Source organism: Mastigoproctus giganteus, chromosome 10, assembly GCF_048544385.1.
Source record: "Mastigoproctus giganteus isolate SK-2022 chromosome 10, ASM4854438v1, whole genome shotgun sequence".
NCBI classification, from domain to species: domain Eukaryota; kingdom Metazoa; phylum Arthropoda; class Arachnida; order Uropygi; family Thelyphonidae; genus Mastigoproctus; species Mastigoproctus giganteus.
The window spans coordinates 151303188-151323778 of record NC_143584.1 but is presented as its reverse complement, the minus strand read 5'-3'; the positions used below and the strand labels follow the sequence as shown (position 1 = coordinate 151323778).

The following is a 20591-nucleotide window of genomic DNA, read 5'->3' as shown; positions in this document are numbered from 1 at the left end:
TATATATATATATATATGTTCCCCCCCATACAATAGCAATGTGTGATGGTCTGTGAATATTCGTTGATTTACACAAACACATTTCGTTCAGTGCCTTTAATCCTTCAGTCTTTAACAGAAGGATATTAAAATTGTCCTGAACAATCTCAGTGGTCACATTTCTTCACTTGCTCTTAAAACTTGTGATCCAAAGCTTACTCTGTTTTTTTTTTTTTTTTTTCGCACTCTAATTCCAGTGTCTATCCACCTAAACAGAAATTGTATACTAATTCCTGAAAACAGCAAAAAATCATCGAAGCAGTTGCCCTTGACATTTCTAAGGCTTTTTTTTTTTTTTTTTTAAATATAGTCTGTTTTCTTTCTGACTGCCCATTAAGGATGTTGTTAGATGGTTGTTTTCTTACTTCTCAATTAATGTTGAGAAGTATCCCATGTTTCTGCTGTTTGTCCACTCTCTCTTCCTTTTGTACAGCAGTGACCTTCCACCGCATTGGAAACCCTGTTCATAGACTGGAAGAACTTGAATATACAGAAATTAAAGTCCTCCAGAAAGCACTCAAACAACTACTTATCATAAGTCTATTATCAAATCCCCGAATGCCGATTTTCAGGCAATACTTCAGTGGGAGAATAAAATGTAGTTAACTTCAATCCTAAAACTAAAATCTGCCTTATTCTCACAAAAAAGATTCTGCTGTTCCATGCTCATTTTTCCAACATTAATTTTTAGAAAAGGTCATTTATATTTACTGGAAATAACCCTGACTTGTAATTTTTATTGACGTAAGTACATCACAATTATAGCTTCCTCTGTATGTATTGAAAAATGTTCAAATCTGCTCTTACACAGAATGTTGTTTCTATATCTAAGGTGGTGCCCCCAAAATCTTTCTCAAGCTCCTAGATTCTATCCAGACAAGGACAGTCAAGTTAATTAATGTTCATCTCTTAAAAACTTTCCACTCCCCATCACACAGGCATTCAGTTTCTGCTGCATGCCTTTTCCATGGACACTGTTCTTTTTAATTGGCAACATCTATTCACTTTAACTCTACAACTTGGCAAATTAATGTTCCTGTTTTTCTCATCTCTGTTGTTTAGAGCAACCACTTTTGTTCGCATATGTTTCCTGATAATTACAATCAACAGAAATTTAATCCAACTAGTATCTTCTGTTTTCTTAACCTAAGGCCAGAGTCTTTTTGTTGCTGTAGGTGACAGTCAGTTTGTGCTATCACCTTATTGGATCTCAGTTGATGGATGTGTGAGGTTAGTTGGATGTGGTTGAGAACTGAATTAGGATTCTATATGAAAATTATTTTCACAGACTTGGAATGGAGGACTTTAATTCTGATTCACTCGGTGAGACTCTTCTAAATGAAGTTGTTTCCCTTCGCTACTGAATCAGAATCAAATTGATTGTGGTATTCTCATTACCCTGATTGTGACACTCATTACCTTGATGTGACACTTATATCCTTGATTGTGACACCTAACTTACTGCAATTAAATTTCTTCCAGATCAGATCAGTTGCAACAATCATTTAGCTTCCTTCCAGAGTTTGATAAGCTTCTGCTTCCATTTCTCTACAGACATTCCTCATGTGTGAATGTAAATGGAAAACACTCATTCAGTTTGTCAGCTACCTCAGCAGGTTCATGAACAATTGAACCATCGATGTCAAGTGGACCAATCTGATTCATTCCCTTTCTTCTAGAGTTTACATAAGTAAAGAAGAGTTCTGTTTTTCTCTGCATCCTTCGTCAAAGTTTTCTCATAATCTGCCTTTGCCTGCCTAACTTTGCATTGTGACTTGATTACAGACAGCTTATATCTACCATAGTCTTGTACACACCTGAGGGGTGTTCACACTTGAACAAATCTGCCCTAATTTTTGAAATTTCAGCATCCCTGTTGGTAGCAAAATCACATTGGGATGCATGATTAAATAATACGCTTGCCGTGCTGTGTAGATATCCCAAGGCATGTGCTTAACCTATAATTAGTGAAGTGAAAAGTCCATGTTTGTTTGTTTGGCTTTCTACATAATGAGATTATGATGTGGGACCCCACACCATGCCAAACCAAGATATCTAAGAATGGAAAAGCACAATCCACTTCCAACTTCATAGTGAAAGAAATATAAAAAGACATGGAATTAAAATATTGGAGGAGAAGCACCTCCGACCCTCGGGGAATGACTGCAAACACATCATGAACATATCTACACCAGAGTTTGATAAGGACTCGCAAATTTGAAAACTAGAATTTTTGCAAAAAAAACCCATGGGGAATCTGCTGCTCCTAAATTCATTGTATTTAGATTTCATAAGCAGTTTAATCTATAGTACTGTGCACGATAGTCCCCAAATTCGTTGAAGTTAATCTGAGGCAGAAAATTCCCAGTATAAACAGGCTAGTGTCTGCCATTTTACATAAAAATTATAAAGCTAGTGTTAGAATCACAGATATATATATATAAAGAAAAAAGACTTCAGACAAGTACAATGAATTTGTGATAAAATTAAAAGATATTTACACTTTAACGATTGGGTAGTTTTAAAATGATCTATAGAGTTAAGGAAGGAAGCTGCAGCGATAGAAATACAAACAAGATATTCCAAAAAATTGCAAGCGTTATTAAACGTTAAACATTCTCATTATGGAGAAGCCAGTACCCCTATTAAAATGTGCAACGTGTCCAATACCTACCCCTTTACATTTGAATGGTAGGTTTACATTACATCAGAATGTCAATCAAGATGATATTCGCCACCTACCCTTACAGATACAGCACAATGCACCCACACACATGGACAGGATCCATGTGGTTCACGGTCGCACACTCAAACAAAAGACACCGATAATTATAAATGGGTTATGAATCTTTCGTTATACGAATTATAGGAACATCGGGAACACTTTTAGAAAAGGATTGAATTACAATTTACCCCACGCATACTTCCAAAGAAACAAGTAGTGGTAGAATTAGAATATTGTCTAAGGGAAATACCGCACAAAGAATTATTAATACAACTGATTAAGAGAGTAGTAAACACCACAAAGGAGAGTAGTAAACACCCACATTTACCTAGGTTAACCAAAAATGAAAGTATGGCGTTGAGAAAATTACGGGAAAATGAGAATATTGTAATTCAAAGGGTGGACAAGGGAGATACTGTAGTGGTGCTAAACAAAATAGATTGAATGATATTATATTGGATAATATTACCTATTAAGAAGTTGATATCACGGTATTCAAAAATCTTGTCAAACAATATAATAAAGCCCTTACCAAATGCAGAAAAATGGACTATACAGTAATACCCCGACTTACGCGAACTCGGAGTTACGCGGTTCTTGATTTTTTCGTTTGGCAACGCTGCTGCCCACTATCTTCAAGGTCGTTTTTCATATGTTATCGATATACGGTGCGACGGCGGAGAATGAGAGCGAAAGATGAACAAAATTCAACTTTGCTGCTTTTATGTTTTTTATATCAGTGAAGGGGAAACACATTTCACCATAATAACGTAAAAACCAACACAATTCCAGCTATCGGTATGCAATTAGATCGAGTTTACTACCAGTTTATAACAGATTCCACTAGCAGAAACACAACTGGATTTTTATTGTTTTATGGTAGTAACCCCTAGAAATGTGAGGTGTTAATAGCGTATCTCTGCCTTTATGGTGTTGTTTATTCAGTTGCTACATGCGCGCAGCTTTGTTTATGCGTATCAAGCATGCCTCCTCATTTTGTAATTGTGCTTTATTCCCTAAAAATGAGTAAAATACTTAAAAGGTGTGAAAAGGATACGTATTGGTGAAGACACTGCAGATTCAGAGAGAAAAAGAAAAGCAATTATCGATAAATAGAGGCGGACTGGATCAAAAATTTTTACCCGGGAAAATTTATAGTGGCCTCATACTATGGTTTATGTCCAAAATCACACCGGCCCACCGGGGTTTCCCCAGTAAGGCTTATGGCCAGTCCGCCTCTGTCGATAGAGAAAAAATATGAAATTGTGAAACGCTTTGAGGGAAATGAAAGACCATGTGATATTGCACGTGCTACAGGCCTAAATGAAGCAACGGCGAAAAGCACATGACAATTGCAAACTTGACAGGTTGAAAATTGAAAAGGGCTCAATTGTAAATGGCTTAAAATTTTTAGAAAACAGACTCCAACGAGGAACGCGTTATAGCTACAAAGCAAGGAATAAAAAAATTATTAGCTTGCTACGAAGAAATTCTGCATGAAAAAAAGAAGGCGCTGTGTCGTCACACGAATTTGTTAGATTTTATGAAGCCATCGACATCGAAATAACTTTTTTACGTAAGTCATTTGTTTTTTTAATACATATTTTGTATTAATATGTATAAAGAACTGCAATTTTATTAATATTTTTCTTCTAAACTAGTGTTTTTGTTAGTCCTTGGTCCCAATTAAGCAAAATTTATATGTATTTATATGCAAAGTTGTACCCCGACTTACGCGAATTCGACTTACGCGATTTTCGTCGGACCCACCTATCGCGTAACTTCGGGGTATTACTGTATCTCCATGGCACAACTGAAACATCTTAAGGTGAGGACAAGTAACATACCTATATTATTTGGACAAATAAAAATTCACAAGATGGGCCATCCTATTAGACCTATAGTCTCATATAAAAACTCAGAATTTGCACCTTTAGCCTCACATTTATATTACTTAATAAAGTCATTTAGACAAGTACTGAATTTCAGTAAAAAAAAAAAACTATGATGTGTTATGTACAAATTTAAAGGATCGTAAAATAGGAGATGGGAACAAACTATTTTTGTTGGGTGTTGTGTCTTTATATGCTAACGTTAACATAGAATAAGCATTGGACACAGTGTGGGACCTTTTCAATGATAACACAATTAGTATAAATCAGACCAGGTTTCTGAAAAAAGAAATTTTTAACTTCGTTAAACTTTTAGTCCAAATGAATTACATCTCTTTTCAAGATAAAGTCTATGGACAAATATTCGGTTTGACTATGGGATTAAGTGTTAGTGACCTGATTGCCCAGATTTATCTAAATAAAATTGAACAAATATACTTGAAACCATTTTTACCTAGGATTACGTTTTGTGGGAGTTATTTGAATGACATCCTTATCGTAATGGATGAGCAGACTACTATCAATGTTTTACGGACTTTCAACAACGTACACACGAGGTTGAAATTTATATTGGAGAATGATAATGTACGGACTAGAATGATTAATTTTTTAAATTTTACACTTACAAGAGAGGAAGACAGATTGCAGTTCAAAATCTATCGTAAATCCACAAATATAGGAATGTTCTTGCATCATACTAGTTACTATCCATTTACCTGATTAAATATCTGACATTATATTTAATCAGTTTACTACCACTTATAAATACAATACAACACAGACTGTGTTAAATATAGAAATCAAAGAACTAACGAACAGATTTTTAAACAGGGGATATCTGCTTACCACCATTAACAGTATTAGACTACAGGCTAAAGACAGGGTGGACAGTATAGAACACTAACACAATTAACAAAAAAACATTTTATTACAATTCCATACATTGAACAATGGTACAGGCAACTTAATATCCTTTTCAAAGATACAGAATTCAGAGTGATAGTGAAACCAACACAGAAACTTTGCTCCATACTAAAAAATCATTCCATCCTTCCCTCTTCTCCCATAGAAATGCATGACATAGTATATAGTATCTCATGCTGAGATTGTGATTCCTCTTATGTGGGATTGACAAAGTGTCTTTTGGACACTCGTCTTAAACAACATGCTGCGTCTGTTAGAGCATTTCAAGCCACAGCATCAGAGCTGTCTTTCCATGCCATAAATGAGAATTACACTTTCCTGTTTAATGAAGCTAAGGTTTGAAACAATCAACACAATTATACAAAATTACTAATTTCAGAACCCTTAGAAATGAGACTATATAATAACCCGATTAACATACAATGTCCATTTCTTATCTTGGATTCATGGGCTTTACACGCATGTGTATTGATGAGTAATCTCCCATAAATATTGTGGGGAATACACACATATCACACATTAGTATGATACATGACCTGTGAACACGACAGAAGTCAAAGCTTGGTCCTCTTAAGGAAGGAATGTTTTGGAAATTATTTCATCGTAATATATTTTCACTGTTGCGTTTTTTATGTAGCAGTTTATTACGTTATATATTTTATCAGTGTCTCTATTTTTAAATATCTGACATAATGTCTTCAGTCACTCGAGGTTTCGTGGAGGGTTTTTGATGGATCTGGAGGCGGGTTAGGGCTTTCGACTATGATCCTGGGGTGTTGGATAATTCATGTACTAAGAGGATTGAACGCATTTAATAATTTTAAAGAAGTTTTTTATGTATTTTAAATCTTTTTAAAATCGGTGCTGGAGAGTTGAGCATAGAAGTCACCCTATGGAGAAATATTGAGGTAACTCTTTTGTAATTTTCAAATAAGCAGTTTAAAGATGGAAGAACCAGCATGGAAGAAACAGTTCCTATCCCAGGATGTTAATTATTAATGATGTGACTCTTTGTACTGCATCAGCTATTGTCCTTGAAGACAGATGAATTACAGTCAGAATGCTTTCAGAGGCTTTGAGTATCAGTTATAATGGCATACAGAGTATGTAAGTGTGGGAACAACAAACAGTTGTGGGGTGGATTTGTACAGAGCATGGGGATAGTTGATTCCTTTTTTTTTTTTTTTTTTTTTTGTTAGAAATAAGATAAGACTGAGTTTTAGGAGTGAAGTTAAAAGTTTTTTTCACCCAGGTAAAGAATTACAATGTTTTCAAGCACTTAATTTATTTCTTGTACTTCTTCCTTTCATGAGTCATGGATTTGTGATTTGTACAGAGCGTGGGGATAGTTGATTCTTTTTTTTTTTTTTTTTGTTAGTCAACAAAACATAACGACGTTGCACACAACACCTGTGTTATGTGCAATGTCGACACAACACAGGTGTCTGGAGAAAACTAATACCACATTAACACGTTAAAAGTGAAGCACATTATAGTTTATAGTTCAAAATCAGGATGATATTGACTGAAAAAATGTATCATTTTTTACCCCTGTTTTTTTTATTTTTTTTTAACATAAATACACTGTACCTAGTAAATAAATACCTTTATTTATTAAATGTTATATCATTCCCTTTACATTTTACTAATACACAATGCTGTTATGGGCCTACATTTTATGCATCCATTGTGAAATAGTCATGTTAATTTAGTTTGCCAGAACTGATGACAGCATTTTATCAGTACATAATTCTTAACAGTTGTCAGATGCAGTAAATGAAGATGATCATTACACTCTGATGTTCTGACCATGCCATTATCTCAATGTTTTCAAGCTCTTTATTTCTTGTGCTTCTTCCTTTCATGAGTCATTCCCTATGTCACCGGCCTTTTATTTGTCTTTGTCTTGCCACGGTTCACAGATGCTGCAATTTCTTCCTCACTTAGGTAATGCAGGACTGGAACTTCCACATCCAGCCCAATCCAAGCAGCCAGGTCATTTGCTCCAGGACTGCCACAAAGTACTTTACATATCCTTTGCTTCTTGTTCTGCTGCTAATTAAAGGTTATTATTAGTGATCTTGTCTTTTCCGATACATTTTTTTGAGCAGTTGCTGTTGAACATATTTTCTCCCACTCTAATCCAGTATTGTATGCAGCATTGTATGCATCTTTCAGTGTTAATGTTGTCAAATTCTGGAACTTAAATTTCTGAGTACAAAACACCGCAAGTAACTCACCATGGTAGTAGGCTTTGAAGGCTTGAATAATGCCCTGATCCACGAGTTGAATTAGTGGAGTTGTATTCCTTGGCAGAAATGCAACTCTGATCTTGCCATCTTTCAATTTCAGGACATCATTTGAAGGATGAACTGGGAAATGATACTACAGTAACGAAGCCAAGAAAGGGCTTCGTTACTGATGGTACAAATGCACTTTCAAAGCACTTTCACTCCAATCATTGGGGATATTTTTATGAATCACGGGTAGAGGTTTCTTGTTGATGTACCTAAAATACCGGAGACTTTGACTTTTACCACTCTTTAGCTTGTGAATTTCCAGTCTTGTTGTGTACAATAACAGTATATCTCTCTTTGTTAGTTTTCATGCCTGCTTTGTTGGATATCTTTTTAATATCCAATGATTTGTAGGGAGAGAAGTTTATAGAATAATGCTATTTTGTTACAGTTGTACAACTGTTCATCTGTAAATTCACCATCTTGAATCACATTGCACAGAAATTCAGGAAATGCTTCTGCTGCTATAACGTCATCATATGCAGATTTACCTACATGACACCTGAGATATCCCCTGATGAGCCTTCCATCTCCAAAGCCACCCTTTAGAAGCTTTAAATGTGTATCATCTCCACCAAGTAGCTTATGAAATTTAAGTGCCTTTGCTTTCAAAATTACCTCATTTATCAGTTCTCCTTCACTACACTTCTGTAGAAACCACTTGTATAAGCATTGGTTCACATCATTGTTTTCAGAAGTCTATTTTTCTTTCTTTGGAGGCCTATGCCATCTTCTGTAGAGTCTATGAATGAATGCAGTTTTTCTTCCTCTTTCATCCAATCGCTGATTGTTCCTTTTGGGATTCTCACTCACAAAATATACTGCATTTTGTTTCTTCACTCTTAACTCTTTTTGATAATCTTTAACTATAATTTTTTTTCTTTTAGCGGCCATTGTTTTAGGCTTGTTGGTTTACTAATTCTTAAGGATGTCTTCGATATTTCCAATCTTTCACAAGCTTGTAGAGGTCGCCATTGATTGCTTAGACTGTGGGGAGCGTCTGCCTGGGTAGAAAACAGTCATTAAGGGCTAGTCTGTTAGGGTGGGCTATAAGCTTGGGAGCTGACCTCAGTCTGGGTTGAGGGATTCTTCAACCTCTCAGTTTCCAGATGTTTGGCTCTGAGATTATTCCATAGTTATTTTGGCAGTGAGAATGAGGCGTCTTTCCCTTACAAGATTTGGCAGTTGGGCAAAGTTTAGTGAGTTTGCCATTGCAGTTTTTAGCTTGGTTGGACGACTATGTTTGTGTGTAATTCAACGAAGGAGCCAGTATTCGGTGGAGTACACAAGCTTGATGTTGGTGATGCCCAAATTTCTGAGGCATAAAGATGATGGAGTATACAGAAGTGTATACAGGGTGCAGAGAAACTCTACTGACAAACTTGAACAGGTGATAAATGGTACCAAATGAAACTTTTTTTTTTTTTTTTTTTTTTTTTTTTTGTCAAGTAAACAGGTTGTAAATGAGTTGTTATAGCAGCAGAAGCTGTTAAAGGATTGTAAAAATCAGAACAACACATTCAGTAATTTAATGTCGTTTAATGTATACAAATCATTTCTGTTGCACACAAAATAGAAAAAACAATTCATAAGAAGTGCTCGAACTGGTGACTGTGATGTTCAATGCATAACTCACACAGACCCATCATTGAATGTTGTAGGCATTGGAAGTTCCTAGGATTGTCTTGTATCTCTGCACTTGCTACAACAATCCGTGCTATAAGTTCCTCTACTATGTCAACTGGCATTTCATATACAAGAGTCTTCATGTATCCCCAAAAGAAAAAGTCCAAACAAGTCAGATCAGTGACCTTGTTGGCCAGGCTACAGGTCCACCTCGACCAATCCATCTGCCTGAAAAGGTTGTATGTAAGTGTGCCCATACACGTCTGTCAAAATGTGGTGGTGCGCCATCATGATGGAACCACATTTGTGCTCGAGCAATCAGAGGAACATCCTCCAACAACTCTGGAAGTGTTTGCTCTAGAATACGCAAATAGAGTCATCCATCTAAACCTGTAGGCAATGTGTATGATCCAACTAAAACGTTTCCCACAATGCCAGCCCATACATTGACACTGAACCTGTGTTGATAGCCATGTTCAATCATTGCATGGGGAGTATTCTCTGCCCACACATGACTGTTGCGGCTGATGAACAATCCCTCTTGAGTGAAACATGCCTCATCAGTGTAAAGCCCATTATTGGCAAAATCAGGCTGCAATTTAGTTTCCTGTAAAAACCAGTGGGAGAACTCGACACGGTGGGCAAAGTCAGCAGGCTCTAGTGCATGCACTTCCTGTCATCAGAAAGGATGTAGTCTGGCTTCATGCACCACATCCCACACCAAACGATGCTGCACACCCAATCTGTGTGCAGCGGCTCTTGTGCTGGTAGAAGAAGTATTAGCAAAGATCTGCAAAACCTGTTCCTCAAACTGGGGTGTCCTAGCAGTGCGTCAACGTCCAGTATCATGCATATTCACACCGAAAGAGCCACTATCCTGCAATCTTCGGTGTATCACAGCAAATGTGTGGTGAGCAACCTTCTGTCTGGGAAGCATTGTTGATAAATCTTGCGAGCCTCTCTTCCGTTTCCATTTGCTGTGCCGTACATTAAATGGATATCCGCCATTTCTGCAACAGTGCAATGCTCCATGTCTGTACCCATACCGATCATAATATGACATTATACGTTCATGCTATTAGCAGCAGATACACACCTCTCCTCTCAACGCAGGCATACGTTAATGTTGTTGTATGTTTGAGCATTGTGTTATGGATTGTTTTTTTCTATTTTGTGTGCAACAGCAAATGATTTGTATGCATTAAATGACATTAAATTACTGAATGCATTGTTCTGATTTTTACAACTCTTTAATGGCTTCTACTGCTATAACGACTCATTTACGACCTATGTTTACTTGACAAAAATTGTTTCGTTTGGTACCCTCTATCACCTGTTGAAGTTTGTTGGTAGAGTTTCTCTGCACTGTGTATACCGACGAGTCACATCCAGATCCTTAACGTACATCAGTTGTTGTTTGGTAGTCCAGCGCATTTGGCAAAATTTCGTTATGAGTTTGTCAATGTGGGGGTTGAAGCTCAGTTTATAATCGAAGACAACTCCCAAGTCTGTATTCATCTTGATCACTGGAAAGGGAAAACCGTCTAGAGAAGCTTGGACTTCAGTGGGTTGGTGCTTGAGAGAAAAGATAATTTGGGCTGATTTGGTAGGATTAATCTGAGGCCATATTGATAGAGATAGGATCCGAAGTCGTGTAACTTTTCATCGATATTTTTATTAATGTTTGAGTTATGTTCGCCGAGATTAATCTGGGTATATAACTCAATATCATTGGCATAGCAGAGTATGTCTTCTCTCTGTTGCACAAGCGGAATAATAACTACAGTAAATAGTTCTCCAAGGATAACTCCCCCTTGGGGAACTCCCGCAGTGATGTTTCTAGAGGTTATGTGATCGGCTGTATGAAGAATGGTTCCGCAGAGTTGTGATGAACCACAACATGTCACCTTTTATGTAGAAGTAATGTTCTAGGAGGTGAACAAGCCAGAGGATACTGATTAATTTGAAGGCAGCTTCCAGGTCGACATATATGATGACAAGCTCTGCTTTAGCTTCTAGTGCTCTGAGAATGGTGCTAGTTATGGATGTTAAATTAATGACTGTGGATCTTCCAGGAATGGCATAGTGAATCTGGGGGGGGGGGTTGTGAGGCATGATTTGACTGGTGATGGTTGAAAGTAATGTCTTCTCCAGGAGTTTCAAGAGGCTGGAAGAATGAGAAATTGGCCTGAACTGTTTAACGAGGGTTGCAGATTGGCATTTAGGATGTAGCCCTACAACATATCTGTTCCAGAGAGGGGGAAAGTAGTGCTGTGTTAAGACATGATTAAAAATTGATAGTAGAGGCTAGATGATAAACTTGCTGAGGCATTTGATCATGAATTGTTGCACAAGGTTGGGACCTGCAGTTGCAGTGGGCAGCAATCCATTTATAGCAGTTATAAGCTGCTTCCTGGTGATGCAAATGGTGGCGAGCATATCAGTAGGAATGTTGTTGATGGGTAAATTGCCTGGATACATCAGGGCCACAGTGTTTGAGAACCGTGCAATGTGGTCCATCCACAGTTCAAGGTTTTTAGTCTATAGTTTATAGTTGAAGAAACAATGTCATATGCTGTTGTTTTCAAAAATTTACTTTGTAACTAATGTAATGTACTTGACGAATGGTAGCCATATTTCTCTCCAGAGGTAGCTGTTTGTAACTAGCACTGATATACTCTTCTATTGCATTTTTGCATGAGAGGATTTACTGGGAGTCTACAGTAATTAGTCTCTGAAGAGACCTGTTGTTTACAAAAATTACTCTGCAACTGAATATTGAATATATCAAAGCGAATATACAGCTAATTTTTACTAAGTTCCCCTCTTTGAAATACAGTAGTAGGATGTACAGTAGATACAAGTATGTATGGTATTCACTTTTTCCAGTTTCCAATATGAAATTGCTTCTTTGAACACTACTTTTTTCATAATTCATTTTGGAGTGTGTGATCATACCCGCAATATATTTGAAACCATGATATGAAGAGGTACAAAGTTCCACCATACTTGGAAATTAGCTATATTGAAGTTGCACTGTACTTGGAAATTAGAATTTCAGGATATTGGTAGTGGATATTTGAGAAGTTGTAGTTGTTTTTGCAGAACTTTTTGACATTAGTGTTCTTTCCTCAACAAAACCATTGTTTGGATTTCCAGCTAGTTGGAGGTCATTAATATATAAGAGGAAAACAGTGGTGGAAAGAATAGAACCTTGGGGAAATCCGGTTTTTTTTTTGAGAAATTAGAAGATATACATTAGTCTACACCATCATTTCCAGTGAGTAATTAGAGGAAACTGATTATCTATTTTACAAAATCGAAAGGTTGATCAAAATCCTTACAAGCAAGCTTTTGTCTTATGTAGTTTACCTTTCAAATTTGGCAAATAAATAGTGAGTTACTGCTTTCACTACTCTCTATGTAATGGTTGTTGTTATGTTGTTATTTGGTTTTTTGGAGCATTAGCAACTAAGGCCATATTGCTCTGGGAATATGTGGTGGTCATTCACTGGCCTTTCCGCATCCTCCGTATTTGGTGGTCATGGTCTCTAACCCCAGTCTAATCAAGAAGCGTGTGCTACGCACTGCTGCTCCTGTCCACCTGGCTATGGAGGTGCCCTATGTAATGGTCTCAGAAGGGGGAAGGGGACCATGAAATTTGTTCAGTTCAGTAACATTATCAGAGTATTGGCACTTTTTTTCTGACACTGCTAATTTCCCTTGGGTACAGGAAAGTTTGCTCCCATTGGATCCCATTGGCAGCCCCCAGAAGACACAGGATTGCCTTTTTGCAATTGTCTTCAGAAAGAACTCTCTTGGCAACATTTATCACATTTTTGGTAACCTGTTTTTGGATTCCATCCTCACAGTGATGAAACATAAATGCACCTTGGTGATACCAAAGTGTTAACACAACTATCCAAGACTTGTAAATATCCAATTTCCCTGCTTTGAATAAATTCAAAATAATGCAATCTGCATGGAAAATCATGGTATCAGTATTCCTGGACTATTGAGTGATTTCCCCATTTTGAATTTTTCAAATGAAAGAGAGAGACTGTTAGGTGGGAACATTATGTATTTCACTTTACTGTAGTGAACATGCATTTCTTTTTATAATGGTGGTTATATTTCCTTAGTTTTTGATATGCCCTTGTAATTTAGGCATGGAACTTATTTTTCTCACATGTTCAGTGGTTCTTATTTTTGTGTGTTTTATTATTTTTAGATATTCTGAGCAATGCAAAGAGGTTACGTCTTCTTCTACAGCCTTTAAGAATGAATGATGACAAATCAGAGATATCACTTATAGAAAAGTGTAAAACATGGTGGCACCTTGTATGGAGTTTAGCTGACAGGCTGGCTTCTAATTTTGAACAGGTGAGAAAATGATTTTTTTATATAGATATTGAAATTTTTATAGAGATATTAATAGGTTGAACACATTTTCTAATATGAAGGCTTGAGTAGTGGAATTCTAGGAAATACACTGGAACAGCAGAATACCAGTGTGTAAGTAAACAATATTCTCTGTGTAAACTATACACTGAGGTATTCATTTTATTAGAAAGATGATACTAGGCTTACTATTTGCAAATGCAATTTGAACAAACTAGAGGGGCTAGATTTTGGAGTGTGTTAAGGTGGGGAGGTATTAAAAAATCAGATATTAGCTCCTATAACTAGGATATATAAGTATTTGGGTGGAGCAGGTATATGCATTTTAAACTAATAAGTTTTGAATTAAAACCTACTGTGTTTTACACACTGTGAGCTTTTTAATGCAATTTTTTCTCTCTTTGTCTTTATATTTTTCAGCTCAACTACAACACCAGAAGTTTCAGGTGTGATCTCATAAAAAAAAATTATTGAAGGTACTTACACACTAATGCCACTTTCCTCCTTATCAATGCAATATTTAGTTTACTGGATGTTGTTTAAGCAATTTTGGGTGTGTTTTTGGCAATGCGCACAGCTGCTTGAATGTGTAGGATGCCTTCATAGTGATAGGATTTCATGGCTATTTTAAGTTGTGGAGATAGAGAAGTCCAATAGTAACAAAGTTGGGGAACACAGTGGATGAGTCTATATAGTGATTTGTCTTTTGATTAAAAACTGCTGTGTTTGGTTGCACATTATCATGCAAAAGGAACCAACTTCAGGATTCTCACATCTTAGAGTGGTGATAACAAATATTTGCAAATAAGAACACTCTTGTCAAAGTCTTGATTAACAGTTACATTTAGAGAGACAAACTCCGTATGCATAATTCACTGTTGCATTAAAAAATGATTAACAGATCAACCTGGATTTCACTTTCAATTTCTGAATACACACTTCTTTTTTTTTTTTACAAGGGAGGTAAGGGGATTTTCACCACTGTTGACTGTGATTCTTCTTTGAAGGGTCATTTTGGAGGCACCACCTATACCTTCAGCAATAATCGAATTAAATGAGTTGTTATGAAGTAAAGTTGCAGAAAGTCAGCACAAATCTGACAGTTTTCTTTTTCTCATATCCTCATCAAAGTTTGGTAGCAGATGTGTTTGATTATATTCAGCATGTTGGCTGGTGTGCAAACTGTTATTCAACAATCATATTAGACTGTAAGCTGTACAATAATCACTGAAAGAATGGAGCAAAAAACATCAGTGAGACATGATTTCTCGACTCTGATAGCAATAAATTGATTCCAAAAACTTCACACTGGTGAAATGCTGTTTTCAGTTCTAGTATTTAGATAAAAGGAACTTGTTTAATATTCCATTCAAATATTATATTAGTGTTCATTTGGGGGGAGAGAGAGAGAGAGAGAGAGAGAGAGAGAGAGAGAGAGAGAGAGAGAGAGAGAGAGAGAGATGGAATAATAAATATGCATGTTACATAAATTAGTTCTCCCATAAAACTTATAATCGCTCCCCCATGAAAATACGCCAGCCATCTGAGTTGACAATTTCAGTCTCCCACTTAAATGTTTCACTATAGAAATATTTAAGTGGGAGATTTATGAAGCATCAGACAAACAAAAAGACTTAACCAGCCTCAATCAGACAACCTTGTAGGAGCCTAGCCTCCAAATTCTGAAATCTGCAGAGCTGAAACTTCTCTTGGTAACACCACCTTTTCATTCCCTTCATCAATTTTATTGCCCTTCTCTGCACCCATTGAAGCAGATCTACATTTTTCCTAAATTGAAAGGAATAGGAAAGATCTACATCTTTCCTATTCCATCATATAAGGCCATTGGTTAGGCTGCATCTTGAGTACTGCATGCAGGTGTGGCAGAATAATCACTTCCTTATCCCTGCTAGCAAAATTCTTGTATATCATAGACAAAAACCCCCATGAGCTGTCCTAGCAGGTTGTCTGCATTGCTCAGAGAACTTCATACCTGACTGCACATTTACCCCAGTGTCTGTTTTATTTTCCACTACCCTCAGTGTAATACCACACAGTTGGTACTTTAATTTAGGATAACTAATACCAGTATGCAATATCTTACATTTGTCAGTGTTTAACTTCATCTGTCATTTCTCATTTCATGTTCCTATTTTTTCTAGACCTTGTTGCAGAGCTTACTCTTATTACTCTCATTTAACCACCTTGCCAAATGTATCATCTGAAAACTAAGACATTAAGCAGGATATATCTTCTTCAGTATCATTAATGAAAATAGAAAGCAACAATTGACCCACCACTGAAACCTGGGAGACTCCACTAATAACATTAGTCCATGAAGACACTGTCCATTAATAACTACACTGTCTTCTCCCTCTCAACCATTCCTTTATCTAGAGCAGTACTTGCCCTTAATGCCACACTGCTCCAACTTGTACAGCAGTCTTTTATGTGCAACAGTATCGAAAGCTTTCCTGAAATCCAAGTATATGATATGAAAATTATTTTTTCTCCCAGTTCCATTGTTACGGCATTATTATATCCAGTCAGATTGGTCAGACAAGATCGCTCCTTAACAAATCCATGCCATGACTGCAGTATAAGTGCATTCCTTTCTAGCTAACCCTGCATTATTGATATCATATACTTGGATTTCAGGAAAGCTTTTGATATTGTTGCACATCAAAGACTGCTTTACAAATTGGAGCAGTATGACATTAAGGCAAGTTGTTGCAATGGATAAAGGAATGGTTGAGTGGGAGTTGGCAGACAGTGGTAATAAATGGACACTGCTCTATATAGACTAATGTTATTAGTGGAGTCCCCCAGGGTTCCGTGCTGGGTCCATTGTTGTTTTGTGTATTTATTGATGAAGGTATATCAGGCTTAACGTCCAAGTTTGCAGATGATACAAAATGTTGGCAGAGTTGTTAATGACAGTAAAGACAGTATGCTACTGCAACAGGATCTAGAAAAGTTAGGCAGATGGGCTGAGAAGTGGCAACTGAAGTTTAACATTGACAAATGCAAAGTACTGCATATGGGTAGCAGTAACCCAAGGGAAACAGTACCAACTGTGTGGTACTACACTCAGGGAGGTTGAGAATGAAAAAGACTTCGGGGTAATTGTGCTGCCAGAACAGGTCATGGAATTTTGTTAGTGATATATAGTAATTTTGGTAGCAGAGACAAGGAGGTGATTATCCCTTTATATAAGGCAGTAGTCAGCCACACTTTGAGTACTGTGTAAAGGTCTGGAGGCCTCATTTTAGGATGGATGTAGAGTTGCTAGAATGAGTACAGAGAATGGCGACAAGATTAGTGAGGGGAACAAAGGGCTGCTCTTACTAAGAAAGGCTTAAGGTCTGCAAGTTGCAGCATTTGGAGACTAGGCACCTGCGAGGTGATCTGATTGAAGTGTATAAGGCCTTGAATGGTTTGAGCAGGCTCAATGTGGATGGGATACTTCCGTTTGCTCAGATTAAGAATCTGAGGGGGCATAGATTCAAATTGAGAAAAGACAGTTGTAGAATAGATGTGTGGAAGTTTGCCTTTAGCCAGTGGGTAGTTGATTGCTGGAACAGTCTTCCATCTGTTGTGGAAGTTGATAGCTTAAATAAATTTAAGGTTGAACTAGGCAAAACATTTGGAGTGAATGGATGGGTGAAATGGGAAGGCCCCCCCCCACGATGCTATATAAGCTTGCTTTCTTGCATCGTATGGCTCAACTAATGCTAATGCTAATTGCTTTAACCAGAGACTCCTGGAACAGAAGCTAAGCTAAGGAGTATGTAATTACTTCAATCTATAGCAACCTCTCTTGAATCCAAAGGTGCTCTCATAATTATGGCTAAGGATTGCTTACCTCCTTTGCTTCCTCCTTTAATATAATTGGATAAATCCTATCCACCCCAGGCACCATTTTTATTTTGGTGCCTGGAATTTGGTGCCCACAATTTCTCTTTCACAAAATCATTTAGTTCCATGTTATATTTTCAACTTCTGGAATTCTCCTCCCTAAAGAACTCCTCATGCCAGAATGTAGATGCAAAATATGTATTCAGTTTGTTGGCAACCTGAGCAAGATCATCAGTTAAACCACTGACATCGAGTGGACCAGTACGATTCATCCCCCCCTTCCTTTTACTGCTAATATAAGTAAACAAGTCTGCTTTTCTTTGCATTCTTTGCCAGAGACTTCTCGTAATCTGCCTTTGCCTGCCTAACTTTCTTTGTCACTTGATTACAGACTAGTTTATATCTATCATAGGCTTTTGAATCATCTAATAATTTATATGCATCCCACACATTTTTCTTCTCTGCCAAGTCTCTTTAGTTCATCTGACATCCATTTAGGCCTAAATCTCAAACAATATTTCTTAGTTGGTATGACAAGCCCAGTAGCTTCCAAGATTACTTCCTTGTATGCTTCCCATTTTGAATTTGCCCCTCAAATAGTCCCACTGTATAGAATTTAAAAACTGTCTGAGACCACCACAATCACCCTTACTAAAGCAGAACCCCTTCCTGTGACAATAGTTTTTAAGTAAATCCCACATCAGCACACTGTGATTGCTGCCACCCATAGGGTCTTTTACTTAATGCATGTAGAATTGCTGCTGATAATCAGAACAAGAACATAACTTATCCTTGTTACCTCTCTAACATGCTGCTGTAGAAAAGTCATCCAATAAATCCGCAAGTGTAGTGTGTGAGCAACCAATCCACAAGTTCCAATTGATTTCTGGAAAGTTAAAATCCCCATTATAAGACATTCTGATTTACTGGTTTATGCTATTTCTCGGTATAGTTATTTGTTATACTCATCACAGTAATTAGGCCTATAACACACTCTTACTCTCATTTTTGTTTTCTCAGTGCTAATGTCACACAAAACTGACTCAACATTGCACTGGCCACTAATGCTGAATGGATGCACTGTCTTAAATATAATATTCTTCTTAACTAAGAGCATTCCCCCCTCTCCTCTCCTGTCCTGTCTGAGTTGACACTGTCTCCCATATTCCCACTGAGTTTGCATTTTTATGGCTTAATCAGTACTTCAAATTTATGAATTACTCTTCTTCTTGCATTAATGTATGTTAAAGTATGCATGCACCTGTTCTTACTCTTAGTTACTTAATGCGGCCCATGTATTTACTTGTTCCATGATGACCCACAGCAACCAGGCTGCTGCATGTTCCAGTAGAAGCAGTGCAAGAATCACTTTCACACTTGTATGCAGCTCTAGTTAATCTGTTAGTTTGTTTGTGTATTTCCCAAGCTATTAGCGTTCCGACCCATTTAACCACCTCAGTAGCATCAGCAAATATTCTTGCATCTCTCCTATTTAAGTGTATCCCATCCCTGTAAAAGCAGTCTCTCTTAACAAGCACAGACCATGCTGAGAAAAATTCTACCCCACAAGCCTTGAACAGTGTCTCCAGTGCCAAATTGATTGACAAACTCTCAACATATACTCCCTCCTGTCATCTCCTGCCAGTTTTATATGCTCTTGTCTGCAACCTTTTGGCTATCATTCATTCTACGCCATCAGTTTCACTTTTCATATATTTCTGGTGATGTTGCCTGAATCAGATGTTTGATCCATAAGAGGGAGTACATGTTGATAGCAAACCTGCATGGTTGCATATTATTATTATATCTGTATTTCAATTGTATAATAGGAATACGTAATGTTACACCCATTATGTAACTATTATATCAGATCATTTGTTTGTTTGTTGTATAATGTAAATATGCTAGTTATTTTATCATTCATTCCTGTATATAATTAATCATACCTGTCTCTGTCACAATATGAGTTGCCAGCAATAGAAATGTCTACCTAGCTATGAAAGGCACAGACTAGAAAGTTATTTATTTATTTATTTATTTTAAAATAATATCCATTACCTCAATGCCCCTATTCCATTTTGCTTCTAAAGAAGCTATCCCTCTGAAAAAGATTTTTCACAGGAATTAATTCATTGAGACACAACAATATTAATTTTTGCTTCTAAAGAAGCTATCCCTCTGAAAAAGATTTTTCACAGGAATCAATTCATTGAGACACAACAATATTAATTTCATTGAAAAACTATGTCCACAAAGTGCCTTTAAGATTTTATACAGATGATAATCATCGGGAACCATGTTTGACTTATAGAGTTTGAAAGGTAAGGTTTAGAATCCACGCTTCTTCGAAGAAACAGTTATTAGCCTAAAAAGGCCAAACATTTCTGTATGGCTTGTCACTGTGCCAAGTATTTGCAGTAACAGGAACATTAGCATTAGTTGAGGCATGTGATGCAAGAAAGCAAGCTTATACAGTAAGAGCCAAAAAAAAAAAAAAAACACCCCTTCCCATTTCACCCATCCAGTCACTCCAGATGTTTGTCTAGTTCAGTTTCAAATTTATTTATTCAACTTCCACAACAACAGATGGAAGTCTGTTCCAGCATTCAACTACCTGCTGGCTAAAAGCCAATTTCTGCACATCTATTCTACAACTGTCTTTCCTCAATTTGTATCTATGTCCCCTCAGGTTCTTAGTCTGAGCAAGTGGAAGTATTCTGTTAGCATTGAGCCTGCTCAAACCATCCAATTATACACCTCAATCAGATCCACCTCGCAGGTGCCTAGTCTCCAGATGTTGCAACTTGCAGAACTTAAGCCTTTCTTTGT

General features: G+C 37.0%; 1 protein-coding gene across 1 annotated transcript in view; it reads left to right on the top strand.

Annotated features, from left to right (window-relative positions):
• Rif1 (Rap1 interacting factor 1) overlaps positions 1 to 20591 on the top strand; it is a 276189-nt gene that overhangs the window by 119759 nt on the left and 135839 nt on the right. The window contains exon 9 of the mRNA XM_090383047.1: positions 13735 to 13886. Coding sequence (XP_090239173.1) covers positions 13735 to 13886 — 152 coding nt within the window. The remainder of the gene's footprint in view (positions 1 to 13734; positions 13887 to 20591) is intronic.